The sequence below is a fragment of the Penicillium bovifimosum genome (genome assembly GCF_028826915.1).
Source record: "Penicillium bovifimosum strain IBT 22155 chromosome Unknown utg000006l_segment0_segment0, whole genome shotgun sequence".
NCBI lineage: Eukaryota > Fungi > Ascomycota > Eurotiomycetes > Eurotiales > Aspergillaceae > Penicillium > Penicillium bovifimosum.
The window spans coordinates 2,997,974-3,020,012 of NW_026622715.1; the positions used below are offsets into that span (position 1 = coordinate 2,997,974).

General features: G+C 51.3%; 8 protein-coding genes across 8 annotated transcripts; 5 read left to right on the top strand and 3 right to left on the bottom strand.

Moving 5' to 3' along the window:
• Positions 1 to 569: 569 nt before the first annotated feature.
• On the bottom strand, positions 570 to 1,550 carry N7515_008781 (putative glycosyl hydrolase; the record flags this gene model as incomplete). The annotated part of the gene is made up of 1 exon (XM_056669525.1): positions 570 to 1,550. The coding sequence occupies one exon, from the start codon at positions 1,548 to 1,550 to the stop codon at positions 570 to 572; it is 981 nt and encodes a 326-aa protein (XP_056519355.1).
• A 1,963-nt stretch (positions 1,551 to 3,513) lies between these two features.
• Positions 3,514 to 5,200, top strand: N7515_008782 (putative MFS multidrug transporter; the record flags this gene model as incomplete). Its single annotated transcript, XM_056669526.1, has 3 exons — positions 3,514 to 3,696; positions 3,749 to 4,566; positions 4,630 to 5,200. 3 exons carry the CDS (start codon positions 3,514 to 3,516, stop codon positions 5,198 to 5,200), a joined length of 1,572 nt encoding a protein of 523 aa, XP_056519356.1.
• Positions 5,201 to 5,831: 631 nt separating this feature from the next.
• Positions 5,832 to 7,736, top strand: N7515_008783 (putative ab-hydrolase associated lipase; the record flags this gene model as incomplete). The annotated part of the gene is made up of 1 exon (XM_056669527.1): positions 5,832 to 7,736. One exon carries the CDS (start codon positions 5,832 to 5,834, stop codon positions 7,734 to 7,736), a length of 1,905 nt encoding a protein of 634 aa, XP_056519357.1.
• Positions 7,737 to 10,443: 2,707 nt separating this feature from the next.
• Positions 10,444 to 10,768, top strand: N7515_008784 (uncharacterized protein; the record flags this gene model as incomplete). The annotated part of the gene is made up of 2 exons (XM_056669528.1): positions 10,444 to 10,543; positions 10,623 to 10,768. 2 exons carry the CDS (start codon positions 10,444 to 10,446, stop codon positions 10,766 to 10,768), a joined length of 246 nt encoding a protein of 81 aa, XP_056519358.1.
• A 1,543-nt stretch (positions 10,769 to 12,311) lies between these two features.
• N7515_008785 (hydrophobin family protein) lies at positions 12,312 to 12,748 on the bottom strand (the record flags this gene model as incomplete). The annotated part of the gene is made up of 3 exons (XM_056669529.1): positions 12,312 to 12,350; positions 12,410 to 12,471; positions 12,526 to 12,748. 3 exons carry the CDS (start codon positions 12,746 to 12,748, stop codon positions 12,312 to 12,314), a joined length of 324 nt encoding a protein of 107 aa, XP_056519359.1.
• Positions 12,749 to 14,481: 1,733 nt separating this feature from the next.
• N7515_008786 (eukaryotic translation initiation factor 3 subunit D) lies at positions 14,482 to 16,250 on the top strand (the record flags this gene model as incomplete). Its single annotated transcript, XM_056669530.1, has 2 exons — positions 14,482 to 14,605; positions 14,686 to 16,250. 2 exons carry the CDS (start codon positions 14,482 to 14,484, stop codon positions 16,248 to 16,250), a joined length of 1,689 nt encoding a protein of 562 aa, XP_056519360.1.
• A 1,809-nt stretch (positions 16,251 to 18,059) lies between these two features.
• On the bottom strand, positions 18,060 to 19,575 carry flbB (the record flags this gene model as incomplete). The annotated part of the gene is made up of 4 exons (XM_056669531.1): positions 18,060 to 18,519; positions 18,582 to 19,145; positions 19,195 to 19,282; positions 19,332 to 19,575. The coding sequence occupies 4 exons, from the start codon at positions 19,573 to 19,575 to the stop codon at positions 18,060 to 18,062; spliced, it is 1,356 nt and encodes a 451-aa protein (XP_056519361.1).
• A 1,084-nt stretch (positions 19,576 to 20,659) lies between these two features.
• On the top strand, positions 20,660 to 22,033 carry N7515_008788 (uncharacterized protein; the record flags this gene model as incomplete). The annotated part of the gene is made up of 1 exon (XM_056669532.1): positions 20,660 to 22,033. One exon carries the CDS (start codon positions 20,660 to 20,662, stop codon positions 22,031 to 22,033), a length of 1,374 nt encoding a protein of 457 aa, XP_056519362.1.
• Positions 22,034 to 22,039: the final 6 nt, after the last annotated feature.

Consider the following 22,039-nt stretch of genomic DNA (forward strand, 5'->3'; position numbering starts at 1 on the left):
TCGATGCATGCAGCATACCGCTGCATACGTGCCTCGAGCCCTGTCGGTCCCCGCAATCATCCGTTACGTCACCCGTTGTACATAGGTACCCGGCGATATGATTGGACAAATTGTCGGATAAGCCAGTCTTTTGTCCCACTTTAAACGCACTGGAACATATTGCACATTAGGGCTACTCTCTTCATCAAGGCCGGCTGGCCCAATGGCAAGGCGCTTGACTACGAATCAAGAGATTGCAGGTTCGATCCCTGCGTCGGTCAATTTTTTTGCAGGTGTTACAGTTTTTCTGGCCCAGATATCGTTCAATGGCGTGGAAAAGGCCTCGGTGATGGGATGTAGGTATTAGTCTGCACTAGATTTTGTCCAGGCGTTGCTTCATAAGCCCTGTAGTCCAGGGCTATCTACATGCCTAATAATTAGGGCAAGCATCAAACAACATGATAGACGTGGAGAGATACTGTAGGTAACAAATCTGAGGGCACGATGTCCGTCAGTATTTGATTCAGTTCATATATACACAACCCAGTTATACACATCTCCACAAATAACGTGAGAACATCCATCCATACCTAGGACGTAAGCTTATTCCGAACCTCCAAAATTCTCTCCGTCGCAGCAGAGAACGCATCCTTATCCAGAGACCCATCCTCCAACGCAGCAAGAAGAGCATTATAAACATCCTCTCCCTGAGTATAATCCCTTGCAGCAGCAAGCAAGATATCCACACCAGCCTGCGCAGCCAACAAGCCCCGATTAGCATAATCACCGAAATCAGTCAGAGCTCCAGCCTCAATAGCATCAGTGATAGTAACACCCTTGAACCCAAGTCTGTCCCGCAACTCATTCTGAATAATCGTCTTGCTCAATCCAGCCGGATAATCCGCATCCAAAGCAGGATAAAGAGCCCAAGACGTCATGACCATATCCACATCTGCAGCAATAGCCTTGGTATACGGCGCCATATCGATCTTCCGCAGTTCCTCAAGTGTCAAATCAATAGTCACGGGCTGCAGATCCGTATTCTCGCTTGCACCCGCCGCACCGAGACCGGGGAAGTGCTTGGCCGCCGCGACCACGTTCGCTGACTGCTGTGCGGTGATGAATGCTGAGGCGCACGTCCCGACGAGCGTGGACGAGTTGCTGAATGATCGCCCGGGCTTGTCGGCGAAGTCGCCTTCCTCGCGGTAGACGTCGAGTACGGGTGCGAGGTTCACGTTGTTCTTGTAGGTTGTCATGACTGTTGCGGCGTCGATGCCCATTTGCGTTGCTGCGGCTTGCGGGTCCGCAGATTGGCCCACTTGCTTGGCGCTTTGCTCTGGTCCGCCGGGTAAGCGGCGGACGTTGCCGCCTTCTTGGTCGGTCATGATGAAGAGGGGACTGCCGGAGTAGTGAGGGCTTTGCTTGTACGTTGTTTGCAGGACGTTGACGACGCTTGTGAGGTTGTCGTCGACATTTTCGCCGAAGAGGATAACGCCGCCGACTTTGCCTTCTGTGATTAGGTCGAGGAGTTGGGAGGGGGGGCTCGAGGCCGGCGTATGAGAAGATGACATGGTGCCCGACTTCTACTGCAAGGTCGGAGGAAGCAGCTGTCGCTTGTGGTGCGAGAGCGAGGAAGAAGGGGAGGAGTACTTGTGTGGAGAATTTCATTGTGGAGGGTGTGGGTTGTTCGGGGTTTTTTTCATTGCGGGCTATCAAGACTATATAACAAACCCCAGGATCTGTGAACCCTTGGCAATCTCGTATCTGGGGGAATACTTCTATCTCTAATGGGGAAATTGTTGAGGCCATGATGGGGGGTGTTACATTGATCGGCACTGACGACTGCCAGGATGGGGATGGCCGCGAATGAGGTTACTATCTCTATCACCCGAGGTCTGATTATCTTCGGTAGTTGAGGGCGACTCAAGTGAACGTTTCATTCAGGCCACGTTCCATTGTCAAACATTGAGCCTGAAGAAGGGACAATGGCGACCGGAGTACATATCTGTGGGGACTGCTATAACATCGCACCGAACCCTGAAGAGCTTGCGGTGCATCTGTCCTTGACTTTCTGCAGGAAGCAGCCAAGCTTTAGTCTGTAACGCCACTCACTCCTACAGTCTTGCTCTCAGCCGGTCCTAGCAGAAGCTTGGCGGGGTCGACCTCGAGATTGTATCTGGCTCGTTGTGCGCGTGCTCATATGGACTTGACGTTCAGCAAAGCAGATCCAAATCTCGTTTCGCAACGATCAATTGCAAAAGCGTTTCAGATAAGGCCATGCAGCCACGACGACACGGAAGAACGTCGGACGTCCGTCATGGATTATATTTGACCATTGCGAATACCCTCTCCGAGGTGTAACATGCACCGCCCAGTGAGTATAGCGGATTGCCGTGATGTCATTCCTAGGGCTTGTTCTGCGGCAGCCTGGAAGTCATATTACTGTCTGTGGTATTGTTTAGCGAGGTCTCCGCCCTAGAGTAGGTAGCAACTAGTTTCTGTTCGGTACGTCTACTCGATCTCTCACATAGTATGAGATGCCTCGGAGCCCAACATCCATGGTCGTAGTTGTAAGTTGGTCGCCTGAATATTTGTGGTTTTAGTATTGGTAGTTTGGGATGAAAGTAGTCGAGACATTCGCATCTCGGCCATCACTGACCAGAGTCGTGAGACTAAGGGAGCCTCATGGTTGTGTGACACATGAACAAACCCAAAGAGCAGTGCCAAATGCTGCGACGGACTAAGGCGGCAATTGACGCAGGTTCGCCATGATAACAGTAGTCACTCTAGAAAGGTTCGAGGTGCTATGATAGGTTGTAGCATTTCATAGAAGGAACGTGCGTACAACGTGTAGGTCAAAAAGGTTGGAAACCACGTGGGAGCTACGTATCGGGAACTTTAGTTCAGATCATCTCGGCAAGTTCCGTTGAACCCTATATGAGATTTGCTCATCGGCACTTTCAGTTTGCGTCTAGGTTCTTATCCAGGATTCGCGATGAGATTGGGGAACCTATTGCTGTTGGAGTACGCAAAAACTGCCCTAGCCAAGCATGGATAACCGGCAGTCGAAATTCTTCTACATGGAATATGCGGTGACTACGTGTAGGTACATGACAAGTATACATTACATAAATGGTTTCCTATGCCCAGGGTCCCAGGTGAAGGCATTCAACCTCTCCCCTGAACACGATGCTAAACTTCGTAAATTTCCACATCAGCCCCACTCCCGACAACTTCTTAATCAGGAAGCTCCGAGTAGAAACCCCGCAGTTTCCAGTTATTAATCTTCGGTCGGACCAATCATTTAATCCCCCTCGTGCAGAAAGATCCATTAGCCTTCTAGAACCGGATCTTATTGATCAGATAATGCGACTTAACCGGGTCTCCCCGTTAATACCCCGTTAGGCTGTTGGGCGTCATCGCTTAAAAATGGCCACTCCGATGGACCTCATATAAAACTCCTCGTATCGTTAGATAGCAAATGCTCAAGTGAATTTCACCATCGAAAAAGACACGAGTCTTTGACCAAGTGTTATGGGAGCGCCAGAGGCTCCTGGGCCGAACGATGAGGCTATGCCACATGGCTCAGAGCAGACCAGAGAAAATGAAGATACTCTCGATCTAGAGAAATTAGGAAGAGAGCGTCCAAAATGCTTTAGAGGGTTTTGGTCGGAAGTATGCTTTTGTCTTTCCATTTTCATGTCCCAAATCCTTGCAGTAAGTCAACGCCGTTCTACATCCTGCCGGGAAAATTCTGACATTCATCCAGGAATACTACATCTCAGGCTCAAATGTCCTTCTACCAACGCTCGTCAAGCAGCTTGATCTACCCGAAGCTTCAGCGATATGGCCGTCTACCGCCCTGTCGCTGGTTGTCACCTCGACGCTACTCATCTTTGGCAGATTAACTGACATGTACGGTGGATATCTCATCTACAGCGGCGGAGCTATTTGGCTCACGATATCCTCCATCTTATGCGGTGTCTCCCAGACATGGTTGATGCTGATCATTTGCCGAGCGTTGCAGGGCTTTGCTTTAGCCGCTTTTCTTCCATCTGGCATCATGATTCTTGGCAGCACTTACCGACCAGGGCCTAGAAAGAACGTCGTCTTCAGTATCTACGGCGCATGTGCGGCGTTGGGATTCTTTGTCGGCATTTTTTTCTCGGGACTTTGTGGTGAATATCTCACCTGGAGATGGTATTTCTTTTTCGGGGCTATTCTCTCTGCTATCACGGCCGCTCTGTCGCTGTTCTCCATTCCTCGCGACTATGCTGAGAAGAAGAGCAGCGGAGTTAAGATGGATTGGCCCGGCGCATGTCTCTCCATCCCCGCAGCAGTGTTCATTGTGTTCGCTATTGCGGACAGTTCATATGCTCCTCAAGGATGGAGAACGCCATACATCCCGGTTTTCTTCGTCCTTGGCATGATTCTCCTAGGCGCCATGGTTTACGTCGAAGGATGGGTTGTTGAGAACCCTTTGCTTCCTGGCGACATATTCAGAATCAAGTACATGCTGCCTCTGGTTGTCGCTTTGCTCTTCTTGTACGGCACATTGGGTATATTCCTACTCTACGCTGTTCTTTAGTAAGTCATACCATACCACTGTGGCCTCTTTTACAATGCTCTCATTACTAACATTCCCAATAGCATGTCTGAGATAATGGGAGCATCACCAATGCAAATTGTCGCTTGGGCTGTGCCTATGGCAGTCGGCGGTCTCATCCTCTCCGTCGCGGGAGGACTGATCTTCCACAAAGTCCCAGGAACACTCCTGATGCTGATATCATGTCTTGGCTATGTGGGATCTGGATTATTGTTTGCTGTCATTCCTCTTGGTGGGAACTACTGGGCTTTCGTGTTCCCGGCCATGATCTGCGGCACAGTCGGCATTGACATCAGCTTCAACGTCACGAATGTTTTCATCACGACGAACCTACCAAATGCGAGGCAAGGTCTGGCTGGTGCGTTGATTAATTGTACTTTGCATATGGGAATTGCTGTTATGCTTGGTTTTGCGGACATTGTTCAGACACAGACACTTGATCAGGGTACTCGACGCAGCTACAAGGCCGTCTTCTGGTACCAGACAGGACTTGCGATACTGGGAACTCTTATTATTGCCTTTTTTGTGCGGATACGAGAAGCTAAGAGTGAGCTCACGCTGGACGAGAGAGCGGCAATGGCGGCTGCGCGATCGGAGAGAGTTGGCGAGGTCTAGATGCGTTCGAATTTGATACCCCTGATGTTTTGAGTCGTGTGAAACTAATAAATCGTCATGCAATGTAAATAATTCAATCTTTCTGGGGCAGTCGCAGAAACTCGAAAGATATAATCGAGCTGAATATGTTCACGTAGGTGTTGATCGGTGTCCTAAATGATACTCCGATCACCTGGCTTAGGCCCAACTGGACGCCTGAGATAATGGTACGTGCTCAAATCCCTTGAAACTCAAACAGATAGTCCATCAGACCATGACCTCAGGACCTGTGAACACCATCACTTAGTGCTCATGTATCGCAGTCGACCAGGTTGACGGAGGTGTGTTGGTGAATGGTGCACTTGGTACGATTAGCGTCAGCGGCGCCGGAAGATGAACGCGGTAAGTTCTGATTGGTCGGAGCGACCCGCAACCACATGCTTCCAGGGCGGTTCCTGCAATCCGCACGTGATTTAACCGGTTCCAGAGCCCAGGCATGCACGCAACACAACCCCAGGTTGTCTCCGGCAAGCCCGATGCGATACTTCATGGTCATACAACACCCTGTTCGCTTGGTCGCTATTCCCTGAGTCTGGAGCCAGATACCAAAATGTAAACCTTGCACCCAGGGTGACAATTGGAATTTGCGACAATGTCAGTCACAACAATCCCCCTCGAGCCCCTCATACCGACGGCACGTGCGGAGACGAGTCACGCAGGCGCAGCCACGGGACCCGTCTATTTCGACCGAATACAACCTGAGAAGAGAGCGCATCTGGATATGGAAGTCAGCAATACCAAGGACGTGCTGGACATGGACTGCGCTGCTAGGGATCAAGCGTCGGCTGGAGAGAAACAACCTTCGGCCGGTCTACATTTCCTAACGACGGACCACCCGCTGTTTCCGCCAATGCCGATATACGGGGCACCGACTGCGGCTAGCAGGGCGAAATATTGCATGCTCACAGTTGCCGCGTTCTTTCTGTCGCTGTGCTATTTGACGGCCATATTTGTCGGGGCCATAGTCCGCACAGCCGGAATAGCAATTTCGGAAGCTCGATTGCGATGGAATGGGCATAATCCAGATGAGAGGAGGGCATTCTATACTGAGGAACAGGCACGCCGGAAGGCCCGGGCTATTGCCGATCGGAGGTGGGCTCTGCGACAACAGAAAAGGGATATGGATGAGGAACAGGGACCTGAACAAACTCAAGATTGCCCATCGTTGGAAGGAGGCAAGGATCCTGTGGTCTGTGACGTTGCGTATTACGCCCGCAGAGTCGGTCTCGACGTCGAAAAGTTTCGTGTCCAGACGGAGGACGGGTTCGTCATTGATCTGTGGCATGTTTATAATCCTCAGGAGTATGAGGCCTTGCCAGCAGAAGAGAGGCGTACGCGTGGGCCTGAGGTCTTTACCAAGCCGAAGGTGCAAACCACCTCCCTCCCACGGCACAAACGTCGGTATCCTGTTCTTCTGGTACATGGATTGCTGCAAAGCGCTGGTGCATTCTGCACCAACGACGAGGATAGCTTGGCATTCTTCCTCTGCAAGTCTGGATATGATGTCTGGCTAGGGAATAACCGCTGTGGCTTGAACCCAGAGCACGTCAAGTTTTCGACTGACGACCCGCGTATGTGGTCTTGGGATATTCGACATCTCGGCACGCTGGACCTCGCGGCTCTCACGTCACGCGTACTTTATGAGACTGGTTTTGAGAAACTGGGGCTGGTATGCCACTCCCAGGGAACCACCCAGACTTTTGTTGCTCTAGCCAAAGAACAACGTCCTGAGCTGGGTCAATATCTCTCGGTGTTCTGTGCACTTGCTCCCGCTGCATACGCCGGTCCGCTAGTGAGCAGACCATATTTCCGATTCATGAGCCTCCTCTCTCCAGCGATGTTCCGACTCATCTTTGGCGTCCACTCCTTCATCCCTGTCATGATGACCGCCCGCCGTCTGCTCCCACCCAGAGTATACGGAACAATGGCATACTGGGTCTTCTCATTTTTGTTCGACTGGTCCGACACGCGCTGGGAGCGTGATCTGCGCCATCGAATGTTCCAATTCGCACCTGTATATGTCAGCGCTGAGTCGATGCGCTGGTGGCTCGGAAGCGACGGTTTCGCTAAGCACAAATGCATTTTGTCGACAGACAACGACCTCCTGTGTGAGGCAAAGGCGAGCCCTGGTATACGTGACCCTATCTCTGAGCACGGTGATGATCCCCACGATCCATGCTTAGGTGCTCGGGCTCGTGGCCCTTGGTTTGGTCCGAAAACGCCTCCATTCGCGCTCTGGATCGGTGGGTCCGATGCTCTTGTTGATGGGCGTCGGCTTTTAGAGCGGTTCAAGGGTGGCCGCGAGCCTCATGTAAATCTCGTTCATGCGAAGGTCATCGAAGAATATGAACACCTCGATGTCCTTTGGGCAATGGATGCCATTGACCAGGTGGGCAAGGAAGTTAGCCAGGTCGTATGGTCGACTATGCCTGAGGAGGCGCGTCAGATATGTCGTCTTCCTCGTGGAGTGAACCTAGATAAGGTTGCCGCGGTTTAATACATGCATTGTTGGACATTTTGTATATAGCGGTAGATGAAGAATTCTTGAGTGTCATGTCGCTCATGTTCGTGCATATTTGCAGTCCAGAAGGAGACCACTGAAATCGAAATAGAAATGCAATCAAGATGTGAGTCCGGCTGCAACGGTAGTTCTTTGTATGGGAAATAATGACCACTAGACCACTTTAAAAAACCAAGGTTCCTGTTTGTGGCCTAGGGAGGCCTTATCCCAGCATATCCCAGTCTGACACTTTGTTCCATTCGAGGGCCGTTCCTCTCCGGTTTGGTTCATTGTCCTCGGTTAGGTTGTCTTGTCTCGTGTATATATTTCTAGGTCCCAAGGTCGTTGTCAGATTCGTGGATGGCGTGGTGATATTCAAAAACCGTGTATTGATAGGTACCAGACATTCAGAGTGCCCCTCAATACATTCCATTGAGGTCCTTCAGGAATCGAATCACCTGCCCGACCTCACTTAACTCCTTGACATGACCTCCCGAGGTCAAGCTGAGCAGCGACGAGTCCACTTTCTTGGAAGCCCAAATTATGGAACTTGAAACACTATTATGATGCACATATCACCTGATCGGGCTTGTGGTTTAGTGGTATAATACTCCCTTAGCATGGGAGTGGTCCGGGGTTCGATTCCCCGCGAGTCCATCTTTTTTGCCATTTTGATTTTGCGCTGGCGGAAGAGTCGAGATCCGACTGAGCTGCTGTCGCTTGCCCCATAAATCTCCATTTTTTTGAACCAAATGTATTCACACGGATGTGAGAGGCGTTACGAGAGATGAAGATGGTAACTCACTATGGTATGCCAGCTATGGCTGTTATTAACGTCCAGCACCAGGCTGCCTTAAGCCTCCCATGGGGCAAGGGGACGTGCTAACTGCTAAGCAAAGACTGGGACATATGTACGGAGTACATGGAGTTCAATGTATTCCATGTGGTATCTGTAGGTTTGCTTGATCTCGTCTCCCAAGATGTGACGCTTACTAGGTGCTTGCTGCTTGCTGCTTGCTGCTGGTTGTGATATTGGATATTACGTCCATCGACTCCACCCAAAGATACAACTGCACTTCAGTCCTTCAGGCTTCACCTGCCAGATTACATCCCCAGTTTGAAATAATATTATTCTTGTTTGAAACATTCTTGGCATCGCCATAACATTTTATCAAAGGTCTCCTCTACAAAGCTCTGTGGTTGTCCTAGCAATGTGCCGATACTCAACCACGGGGCTTGTCGAGAGGACCTTTGATAAAGTGTTATGGCGATGCCAAGAACGTTCCAAACAAGAGGAGTAAGTATAACTAGCATTCAAATTAGATTATCAAAGGTGGAAGAGAAACAGAAGGAAGAAGACAAGTGGAAGATGATGAGTTGATGTAGACCTGCCACGTCATAACTATCCGAACACAGCCCTGAGATCCGCTCTCTGGACTCTTCTCATCTGAGGTGCAAACCTATGTTACTAACCCGTGACAGTGTGGCTTAAAAAGAGAGGTTGGAATTCATACCAACCTCGACGTACCCCCGAATCTTGCCCTAATACCCGATCCGGACAGGTACATCAGTGTTTGTACCTGTGCCTGTCAGGTGACACAGTACGCCTTCCCAGGTTCCAGTGAATGGAATGATACAGTACTAGACACCCTTACTTTTACCAAAATAGCCTTCCCAGACAAGGCAGAGAAAAGCGTCCATTTATTTATCTTCTTGTTGTTCAGTCTCTCTATGTTCAGCCGAATTCTGCATGTCAAGTGAATCTAAGCCCCCGTCCCATTAAACCACTAACCCCGCAATCCCCAGATTTGTGTGGGACCGGGCTGAAAGCTCCGGACTCCACCATAACATTCCACAGAATCCACTCTTATCACGTTGCCAGTCGATCTACATCTATGCCACAGTAGAAGAGTTAACCACAATAAAAGCCACAGATCCAGGAAGTATTCAGTTTAGCAGTGCCACTGAGCCAATTGCAGCATAACAGGGCGATGATCCCAGGCCGCCCCTATTTGTCTGTGTCACAATGTACACGGCTGAGAGTAATCGAAGGTACACAGGTACTTGAATAATCCTTGTATACTACACGTACCCTTGTACTTTTGGCCTATCTCTGACGCCAAGCCTGGCCAATGACAGCCACTCGAGGCCAATCAAGACCTCCTAAGCACGGACAGAATGTGGGGGATAATAGCCCTGTAGTGCGCCCCCTGTTAGGATCGACTGGCACCCCCATCAATTGAAAGGGACACTGTCTTTGCTATAAAGTACTAAAGCAATGTGCTTGAGTCTCTCCAACTTGAAGCCCTCGTGTACTTCGTAGATATCACAATCCACGGGACAGAGCAACTCAAACAGACTTGTTACCACGTCCAGACCGCGTGGGCCATCAGGGGTATATGGAACGTGAAAGTTACCTGAGCAGTCGACGATTATCTGACGCATTGCGACCATTGGCTTGCCACCCTGCAGGGATGCCCCGAATGTCACTTCTACACAGTACTTAGTCCTAACTGACTCCCAACCCCGCATTCAGTCAGATGATGGTATATAAGCCATCCCCTACTGTGTCGCCGTGTTTGTGTACTTCCCTGCTTCTTCAGAAACTCTCCACTCTACCAGCCTCTATCCATCAACTTCTATCACTCTTACAGCATCAACTCAACATCTCCATCAACACTCTAACTCACATACTACATTCAAGATGTCGGCACCTATGGGACCTATCATGCAGCAACTGGCCACCCTGCCAGCCCGCTCCAGGCAGGGTCTGAACAACCTACGCCAGCGTATCTTCCAGCAGGGTATGTCCTTCCCTCTTGTCTTCCGACCGTCTCATCTAGCCCCCCTCTTGATAATACAGATAACTAACAACATCCATAGGAGAAAGACAGCCTAAAGAGGGTCACGTCCTACGCACTTCCTTCAGCCTCCACCGTCCGGTCTGGGTCACCGCCGGCGGTGGTCTGTACACCAGTATGGCGGCTGTGTATCTCACGATGCGATATCTCAGACGTGCTGCTCATTAGATGACTGAGTCGCTGCTGCTCACTTGAATCAACTCACCTGCTTTGATCTCACGGCTACCGCATACCTCGTTTCACATACATACCCCTTTCGTCACTCGTCGCCATGGATCTACCAAGCACAGCTGTGTCTGTTCGGTATCCATGTGGCACTAGAGGACTCTGTTGTCCCCGGTTGGGCATTCCATTCTTTGTCTTTGTTTTTACTCGATCGGTCTTTTGCATCTTCGCCCTTAAATGGCAAGACGGACTTGGTGTTTTTGCTTTAGGGCTACTGTACCCTTCCTTCCAATACGACTATGTACAAATGAATATATTATAACTGTCTCTAAGAGCATGGTCGACTAAGCCTTCAATCTTATCGCACCTGTAACGCCCGCTCTTTCCTGGACGTCCTGTCGTTTACTTTGGGAGTACATTTCCTGGATGTTATGATTAAAATGACATCCGCCAACTAAAGATGCTGGTGGTTACGAAGGACATTGTCTACGCGGTAATGATGACTATGTGCCGAACATACTATGGAAGTAACCAGACACAACCTTGGAAAGCATTAAGCCAAACTAAACCGAGCCCTAATCATGGGAGCGACGATACCTAAACCAAGGCTATGTAGAGAGTAAAACCACCAAGTGAATGGCCCGTACAGCAGACTGTATGAATAACCAGCATACATCGTTGACCCTCCACCAGTAATCTGTGGGATTACAAATAAGTACCAGTACAAGCGACACAGGTCCCTCGAAGTACTTGTCATATAAATAGAGGTAGAAAGTGACAGATCCACTCGACTGAAGAACCCACCTGGTCCCAACCCCAGACTTCGCACGGCTCCACTGCGCCATGGCCTAAAAGAATCAGGAGTGCGCTCGGCCCCTCGCTTCCACCATTCACGAGACTTAATACACCAATCGATACACTGTAAGTAACGCTGGTGGCCTATCATAGTGTTGTTGTTGTCACCATGCCCAGACTGGCCTGTAAAATGACTTCATTGTTGATGGGTGCTGATACCGAGGATGATTATCTTTGTCACCAAACAACCGCCGCTACCCAGGCTACATGTAGGTACATGTAATCAAAAGAGAGGTGGCAAAAAAAAGCCCTAGGATTCGATTTGTGGGTTTTTTTTTCGCTAATGATCCTCAGCAGCACATGGACCTTGAGACCATCAGCCCCCGGACTTCCGTCTCAAGAACCACGGAACCACGGGCTTCCAACTAAGGGAGTGCAAACTCTCAACCTGAAATGGTGAGCTACAGTATCTAGCCCCTGCATTACCTGAGCTATTATTGCTGAGGGCTGCCTTTATGTGTTTCTTATTTTGACTTCCACTATTTCCCATGGTATGTCTCGGAAATGATCAATTACTTATGGATAGTAAGCTCTGACTGACATCAACACTTATAGTAGGTAACCGATGGTCTTAGAATGAGATTATATAGTGCTATTACAGATGTGTACATAGAAGGAGACTCCAACGTCCGGAAAAGAATGTATCTCTCCAGTGACCCCTTCACCCGTGGACAGTTCCAAGGGGCTAGATTTAACACCAATCCGAGCATCCGAGAGCAAGGGTACCGCCCTGAAAGCCAGTTAGTCATGATATCCCCAGGTAGGGCTCCGAGCCTACTTATCACTTACCAGGAGGTTAGCCTGAGTGCAGCACTGGGGCGCAGTTGGGCAGCTGTCATCGTAGCCGTGGCCTATGAGAATGTTAGAGGGAATCCCGGCTTGTAACCGAAGGAATGGAAACATACAGAGAAGACCGATGGATCCGACAATGTTGGCGGCATCAATGCCAAGAGCAAGCAGAAGAGGGTCGACAACGGGGTCGAGGGGAGTAGTGAGGGTGCCACAGCAGAGGAGAGGACCGACACATTCGGAATTGTCTCCGCGCTTGGAGAGGGAGAGGTCCTGGGGATGGGCGGACACCATACCGGCGCCAACGAGGGAAAGGACGGAGAGGACGGAGAAACGCATCTTGATGGAGTTGTAAGATTGGTTGTTTAGAGAAAAGAGAGAATGTTGTTGCAACGAGGGGAGTAGTAAAGTGAGGATTGTGAATGTGATTGATGGCTAGATTTCGTCGAGTATCTTGATCCTTATATAGTTTTCGTGAGCTATCTAAGGCATCACTTGTTCCCGATTCCGTCCTTCGTTGTGATTACTCTTATCATCGAACTTGAATCGTGATGTAGAGTGTGAAACCCCCGAGCTGTCTCCATTTCAGTAGACGCTAGAAGATCGACAAACTCTAGATAGCAGTTAATCCAATGTCAAGGGACCAAGAAGGAGGCTCCGCTCAGTAGTTGTGGGTCAGGAATGCAGGAACGGTTTGTTCCTGGCACTGCAGGAGCAAAGAGGTTCGATAGAGTGAGTCCAGCAGAGTGGATCGGAGGATAACACTTATGACCTAGACGAACTCCAAGCGAAGCTGTCTTGGCTGTCGATCAGTCTTGGACTCTTGGCCCTAACCAAACAATCTGCAGTCACTGGCTCCATACAACGCCAAGTTGATAGACAAGGCAATAGTTAATATTCACAGGGGCAAACCCTGGTTTCTTCTCTCCCATTTCTCCGGCAGTTTCTTATCAGTGGACCCTCGAGTTTCCAAGATGACCTGCTCTCTGGCATCGAATCAGAACTGCCAAGAGCCGATCTCCGTAAGGTACCGTAGAGCGAGAGTTGAACTATCCACCAGCAGAAAGTCAATTGATACATGATTCTCAAACCAAATATACACTGTCATAATGCATAATCTCGGCTGCCTCGGGTGCATGTAAGTTTTATGCACGTCAAGATATCATTCTCGCTCTGAGCGCCTCTTGCGGTAAACCGTGGGGTGTCCAATTTTACTAAATCGGGACATCCGAGATAAGCCGTACGCCGGTGATTGCACGATGAAGCCCGACACGACGGAGATGGCATTGTCGCGGTCCCAAGAACTTGGTATACCTCGACCTGGGAGCTAGTTAATCGGGTGCCCGTTGCTACCGAGAGCTTCCTCTGATTGTAGGCATGGTTCATGGCCGATCTCGATAAGTGAACCTCGGAAAGACTACGTGTGAAGGGATTGGAGCCAAGCTTCCTGTGTAGAAGCAGATATCGCCGCAGCTCGTACCTTGGCTTTGCCCAGAACCTCAAAATTGAGACCACCATCTCTAATCAGTAATCAGCCTCTCGTAGTATTCAATTGTCAACAATTCGATATCATTCCGACGCTGTGCCGAGAGACATGAGGAGACAAGACATTCTCATGGCGACCTCGGGACCAGGATATGATGCGTTAACCTTGGCCATAATCAACAATGATCAGGGTTAAGTGTTGGCAATAAATCCTTTCGTCCAATTTAATATCCTGGTAGAAGTTTCTACCCCGGTCATGGCAGGACGAAGATGCAAAACGACGAAGTCAGTGACCTCTTGGCTGGTGGTCATGTGGCGGTGTATACCACAGTGTGTATGTGGCGGTGCTCTTTGTTCGCACCGCCACACGCCTCGCGACACAAAAAAACTTCCCGCCTCAATTAATCCACACCACATTCCACGGGGTTATCGATCAACCAACCCCTCTACCTTTTTGATTTTTGAGCACTTGCCCAGCGCAATCTGCTTTTAGATCATCATAAAAATGCCTTCCACTTCTCTCGCCGACCTGGTGGCCGCCCTCCCCCGCGGAGGACTCCTGGGGCCCCTCCACCTCTGCCAACAACATGCTCGCCGGAGTGCCATACGCTCCTTTCTCCAAGGGCGACAAGCTCGGCCGCATGGCCGACTGGACTGCTGAGACCAAGGACCGTCAAAACCAGCGTCCTCAGTACAACCGTGGCTTTAGAGGTATGTCGGCTTTCTTTCGTCTGCTTTTTCTCTGCCCCTCCCAACTGCTGTCAAAGACAATCGCTAACAATTATGAACAGACCAGCAGGTGTACGGCGCCGGATCCTCCAACCTGTTCACTGTCGCAGCCGCTGAAGACGAGTCCTCGTTCTCCGTCGTCGATAACACCCGTGTCCAGAAGCGCACTTTCGGCCGTGGCGGTGGCACCGTTTTCCGTGGCCGTGGTGGTCAGCGTGGTGCCGCCAACCAGCGTGGTGGCCGTGGTGGCTTCCAGCGTGCTGGCCCTGTTAGCCGTGCTCAGCAGACTGGTTACAACTACCCCGACCGTGGCGGTGCTCGTGGTGGCCGTGGTGGTCGCCGTTTCGGCTGGAGAGATTACGACAAGCCCCAGCGCATCCGTGAGGCTTCTGTCAACATTCGTCCCGACTGGCAAATGCTTGAGGAGGTCGACTTCACCCGTCTGTCTAAGCTGAACCTGGATGCCCCCGAGGGCGAGGACCTCGAGACCTACGGTTTCCTCCACTACTACGACAAGTCCTACGACAAGCCCCCCGTCAAGAACGCTGAACGCAAAATCCAGGCCCTCGACCGTGCCGCCTACAACGTCACCACCTCCCAGGATCCCGTCATCAACGAGCTGGCTGAGAAGAATGCCGCTACCGTCTTTGCTACCTCCGATATCCTCTCCATGCTGATGTGCGCCACTCGCAGCGTCTACTCCTGGGACATCGTCATCGTCCACCAGGGCGACAAGATCTACTTCGACAAGCGCGACGGCGCCTCCTTCGACATGGTCAGCGTTAACGAGAACGCCATCGATGCGCCCCTCGAGGCCGCCGAGGCCGCCGGCAAGCAGGACCAGATCAACACCCCCAACGCCCTCGCCATGGAGGCCACCATCATCAACCACAACTTCGCCCTGCAGACCCTGATCGAGTCGGAGAAGTCCAAGGTCAACTTCTCCAAGCCCAACCCCTTCTACGACGAGACCGAGGAGACCGAGCCCCTCGCCTCCAAGGGTTACAAGTACCGCCGCTTCGACATCTCCCTCGAGCGCGACGAGGAGCCCGTCTCCATGATCGTCCGTACCGAGGTCGACGCCGTCATGAAGGGCGGCCCCACCGGCGGCGAGGACCAGCAACTCGTCATCAAGGCTCTCAACGAGTTCGACCCCAAGGCCCAGGGTTCCGGCGGTGCCCTCGACTGGCGCACCAAGCTCAACTCTCAGCGTGGTGCCGTCCTCGCTACTGAGATGAAGAACAACTCCGCCAAGCTCGCCCGTTGGACTACCCAGGCCATCCTCGCCAAGGCCGACGGCATGAAGCTCGGCTTCGTCTCCCGTGTCAATCCCCGCTCCCCTGCCTCGCACGTCGTCCTCGGCGTTGCCGGCTACAAACCCCGCGAGTTCGCTAGCCAGATGAACCTGAACCTTGGAAACGGTTGGGGTATCGTCCGCACGATTGTCGACCGCATTCGCGCTCTTGACTCCGATGAGCCCGCTGACAAGCTCAAGAAGTACGTTCTCATCAAGGACCCTAACAAGTCCATCCTGCGTCTGTACAGCGTTCCTCCTACTACCTTCGAGGAGGATGAGGAGGCTGAGCTCGAGGAGCGGGAGGAGGAGAACGATGAGGCGGAGGAGTAGATTTTTCTTGAACCTTATGACTTATGTTCCTTACTTGTGGATGTGCATACGTTTCTTACCTAAAATTTGATGCTTTTATACTCGCGGCTATAGAGTCGGATTGATAATGTTTTTGAGGAGTCCTTGCCTCTCAGTCTCGCCTATGTACGACGCTCATAGAGCCCAGTAGACTCCACCGGTGGCTATAGTAACGTGACGCTTTAGTCCAACCGACTTCCATGTGCATGGATCGGGGTTGACGGTAGCACAGATATGGTGAAAAAAAATGCCATGGATGTTACCCTAATTTCAGAAGTGATCCGTTTCGTACATATCTTCGACGGAAGACAACCTAACAACATCTCGAGTACCATGACTGCCCGTATCTTAGGTCCCGATCATGCGCCGTCTTCATGCACAGTATATATGCGGCTACCAACATGATCTCGGGTTGCTGTTTTGGAGGCGATTCTACGGTTTGGTGGCAAAGCTCGACCGACGACACAACAGCCGGACAGAGCGTAAGCCGCAGGAACCGTGTGTGCGCGTAACAATGCGCATAACAAGCAAACGCAAATAGCAAACGACAAGAACATGCTCAATAACTTATTATATCAGAGCACATCTGAGAGAACTCACCTTCTTCCTCAAACAACCCCCCTTCTTCATAAGTGCCCGCAACTTTGAGCCAATTCTCCCCAAGCTTCTGACGCCAGCTGTGGTCGTCGCGTTTAGAGTATGGGCTGTTAGGCCAAGGACTCATATATCCCCATCACTAGCAGCAGTGATGGGTATTACGACCAGGTTATTATTGCGAGAAGACATGCTCGTCTTCCCCACTGGGAGGCCCAGGTGAGTTCCGATGGGCTGGTGATGTTGTCTCATGGTGATGAAGTTGATAAAAGGAGAGCAAGGCAGTGAGCTAACGCTGAGGAGAGTTGTTGACAAGATGAACTATGGAGAACACGTGCTTCATGTTTGGTTTTCCCATTTTGGAGGCCTTTATCGATAACGATACTGCCATGATCACGGTATATACCGCTTTGCTCTCTTTTTCAACTCTCCTCAGCTTTAGCTTCAACATACTGGTCCACTCCTTTGCTCTCGTTTTATCAACTTCATCACCATCGAATAACCTCGCCAGCCCATGGGAACTCACCTGGGCTTCCCAGTGGGGAAGACGAGCATGTCTACTTTCAATAATAACATGGTCATAATGCCATCACTGGTGCTAGTGATAGGGATATGAGTACTTGGGCCTAACAGCATATACTCTAAACGCGACAACCACAGCTCGCGTCTGAAGGTTGCCGAGAATTGGCGCAAATATGCTGGCACTTAGGTATGAAGAAGGTGAGTTGTCTCAGATACTGATATATGCGGACGGCATCGGCTTGGATACGGCCGAGGTTCGGTCGGGTAAAGATATCTATATCTAGATTGGCAAAATCCCAGCTGTTGAAAGCAACATAGGTTGGAAAGCAATATATGATTGGTGCCCCTTGTCCACGAAGAAAGAGAAAATCCCGGCGTATACACTCCACCTGCGCACGCAGTTTTCACATATATACAACCTCGACGGAGGCTCGAAGAGACGGGATGAGAAGAAGAAGAAGTCAGATAGAATAACAGAATAGAAGCAAATTGGAAGGAAACGAAAAAACCTGTAAAAAGGGAAAAAGAAGAAGAGGCACAATCAAAGCTGAAGGCCAGACAGAGCAAGCAGAACGCCAATTACTCCGTGGCGGTAGCCAGCACTGAACAAAGCAAAAGATAAAAGATTCCATACATCAATCATAATCGTTTTCGTTACGAGAGATTTCCCCACGCTCAGCCATACATCGACTCGTCGGCTCTAGACATGCCGAGATCGACCTTCGTACCGAGTACGCTGCTCAGACAATCCATCAACTCGAAGTCCTCGACCACGGCGCCGAAGCCGTAGCAGCGGACTTTGGTGTTGAGTGTGTCGATGATGATTTTGACGTCATCGCGGCTCAATGTCGGGTACAGCTCGTGATTCTTTAGACATTGTAGTGCCATGATGGGTGTAATCTGGCCTTCTGTCACGAGCTGTCGGCTGAGATTTAGGAGTGTGCTGAGATTTGCGTGCGGGAGGTCTGGTGCCTTGTGCGGGTATGGTTGTTCGGGTGTTGTCTTCGCGAGATAGCTGGGTGGAGGGCAGGTTGCCATCAGGGCGTGCCCGGAGAACGGCATGTCCTCGTCATCGGCCTCGGTGATCGAGCGTCGACAGAGGTAGTCCGTGTGTTCGCGGCATGGGCCTTCGAGTCTGTAAATGAGTTAGTTTGAGCTCGTGTATATGCTGCTGGTTCGGACTGGGTGGGAACTTACGTTAAGATGAAGTCAACCTGCAGCTGTGGATCTTTCTCAAAGACTCCTCCGCGCACAGCCGGCATGGGTTGCATGCTATCGACTGGTGCGCATGATGAATGATCCATGCTCATGGGGTGCTCGCCTGCGCCCGTCTGGTACACTTGTTGCTGCGGAATATACCCCATCGAAGGTGACACGTCGGAGTGATCCATACCATTGCCGAGCGGACTCATGCCGGACGAGATGGTCGTCGCAGGTGTCGTATTGTGATTGCTGCCTGAGTGGGTGAGAGGGGCAGTATGAGACGCAGTGCTGCTACCAGTGACAGTAACGGGGCTTGATTGGAACGCCATGGGTGGGCGTTCCGCCCGGCGGCGCTCCAGATCCACTTCGTATTGGATTCCGTGGGCGACGAGGATTTCCCTCAGAATATCGTTCTCCTCCCGGATTGCATGCATCATCTCCTTGTGTTGCCGAATCGTTGCGGTGGCCTCAGCGATCTCAGTGGTGTAGGCCTCCCGTAACCGTGATACTTCGGTCTCCAGTGATCTCATATATTGTTCCTTCCGCTCACGATGTGTCCTGCGTGGGTTAGCCCAGACCATCCATCATAAGATCCGCGGGTGGCTACCTCTGGGCCTGTCGATTGAGTTCCTGTCGCCTGGTGAGTGCAGGCTTGCTATCCGGCTTCGGGCCGCGACGTTTGGGCTGTTGTCCATCTGGGGAAAATCTGAGCTATGTTCCAATCGAGGGACTGGGTCCACTCACCTCGCGTCATCTTCTTCAGCCCACCGGCAGGGGCGCTACCACTACCGCCGCCACCAAATATCTTGAGAATTTCCGATCCGAAACCTTTGTTTGTAGGGGTCTGAGGTTCTTCTGGCGACCTGCACCGTGCACTCCGGGGCCGTGGGCCGAGCCGGAGAGCCATCGGCGCAATAAAGTTAGCGACTTGAAACGTTGAGAAGTTTCTTTTCACATAACGAGCATCTGCTTCTGGGTTGGTGGGCATCCGGGGCCGATATGTCGGGGTAGGGCTTCCATGGTGGCGAGAACCGGGGAACCCCGGTTCGTGGCGTTGACTCCCGAACCCCAAGCTTCTCCAGCTCCATCACGACCAGCAGAGGCCCATTGCAAGTGTCCATTCGCTCCCGACCATCATGCAGCGATTTTGTTGCGTCGTGGAGCTGTCGGTGTAGAAATGGTTCCCCGCGTCGAACACACGGCCCCCGTGGCCCAGAAGCAGATTGTGATGCCAGTCGAAACTCAGAGGACTCGACCAGTGAATCAGACATTGAACTCACCAGAATATTGTCCCATTGCGTGGTCCATTGGGTACACCCCGCCACTGACTGCCATTCTGGAGAGTTTTGCGATCGTCGGGAAGGGAGAGGCAAGGGAAGAAGGTTTAAGTTCGGAATGAGGATGAGAGGGAGTAAAGAATAGGAGAAGTCCAGGGGGTTATAATGCAGAATATAAGGTAGGGAAGAAATATGGAGGAAAGAAAGTGGATGTGATGAGACCAAGTTTCCCTTGTATTACACTTGTGCTCTCTTCTGCATCTCTCAAGTATTTGTGTAGGAAGTCTATCTTGATCCAGCCAAAAGTACGGTATTACCATTACGAGATCCGGTGGACATGATAGTCACGTGATACATTCTAACTTCCGATCGGCTCCACTTCCAACGGGCGAGACTTTACGGCGTATCACTGCCACAGTACGCAGTACTGGACAGTCTACATATTGTAGAAAAGAGGCGGATACTTACAACATAGTGAACATCAGCTAGAATAGAAATTGTGGCAGCGTACTGCGTACTTGACAAAATCTGAGGTCATGAATACGCCCCAACATCTGAAACATAGACGGTACCTGAGACTACCGCTATATCCCCACTAAAACTTAAGTACCTCACAAGTACCAGGTACGTGCGAGGCTGGTGTGATCAGTCGAAAGCACCGGCCAATCATCCCGTGGCCTCGCGTCCAATAGTTCTTCCCCTCCATCTCATTGACAAATATCAGAGATCGTCGCTCTTGCTCCCTTATGCATAACCAATATCACAATGGGGCCAGACCAATGAAAAAACAAAGCCATGGACTCGAAGCCTGGAACCGAAATTCTAGTCCACATCGCCGCACCAAGCACTGCCCACGATGATGCGCGCTATCGCGCCCAAGTCGCTGCTATCTTACAGTTCCAATCTGCCTCGCGTCAACAATTAATCCACACTTCATTGGACCTGGACTCAGATCCAGATCAAGCGGATCCCCATCCAGATCATCACGCGCATCCCTTCTCCGCTGATGCGCTGCATCCGCATCATTCACTCCCAACGCCCCAACACGAGGTGCCCTCGCCAATATTGCGGGAGGCGCCCCGGCCCGAAGGAGAGAGATTGCCTTCAGACCCTCACACCCGTTCGCAAACGGACCCGCAGCTGCGAGGGCAGATCATCGAGCATCGAATCTCCTCTATCCCGGACTCCCTAGAAAGTCCCATAAGCGTCATTCCAGACTCCCAGCCAGAGATCGGCCACGAGCTAGTCCGCGCTGCCTCATATCGCGCGACACTATCGCCTGAGTTGCAGGATGATCGACGCCATAAACGGCGTCGGACGGCGCTTTCCTCTCCTGATCGCCATGATTCAATTCACCGTGTTACTATCTCCGACTCGTCTGCATCGGTCCAGCCCGAGGCAGCACGCACGATGAACCCCGTTCATGGCCAGGAACCTACCAAGCCCATCTCCATTCCTAGCTCAAATCCCGAGTTAGAGTTGGAAATCAATAATTTACCTCCACCTCCTCCTGCTACCACTGCCACTCCTGCTACCACTGCCAGTCCTGCTCCTACTGCTCCTACTGCTCCTACCTCCATCCCCAATCTAATCAACCTAACAACCCTCCCCCTCCAAATCCACCCCCCAAAACCACCAATCTCCACCTCAACCTTCACAACCCACATAACCCCGACTCTAGCCATGCTCGCCGAACGCCTAAAACCAGCACGCACCTACAAACCCTCCCACCAATCCCGCACCCTCGACCCACTAGAGCGTGGGTACTGGCTCGTGCGCTTCGCCATTGCCACACCATCCCATGACTTCCATGATCATGACCGAGTATCAGCCGGGGCCACCAGGCCAGGATCTACCGATCCTACCCCGAATCAGCCAAAAGCAGAGGAAGAAAGTCACGTTTGGCCGGCCCAGCTGTTTGGCGCTTTCTGGTCTTTCCTGCAGGACTTCGTTGGTAAAGATGGCCGGGCGGGATGGGGTGTGTGGTGTATTCTTGAGAAGGAGGAGGTACGTGAGACTGTTACACACCTTTCTCTCAAGGTTTATGCGTGGGGTGAGATTGCGATGCATATGTATCTCTTGCTCTTTTTGGCTAGTGAAAGGCGGATTCGGGGGTTGGGGGTTCAGTGGAGGGATGCGAGTGAAGAGGTTGTCATACAGATGCCGTAGGTGATG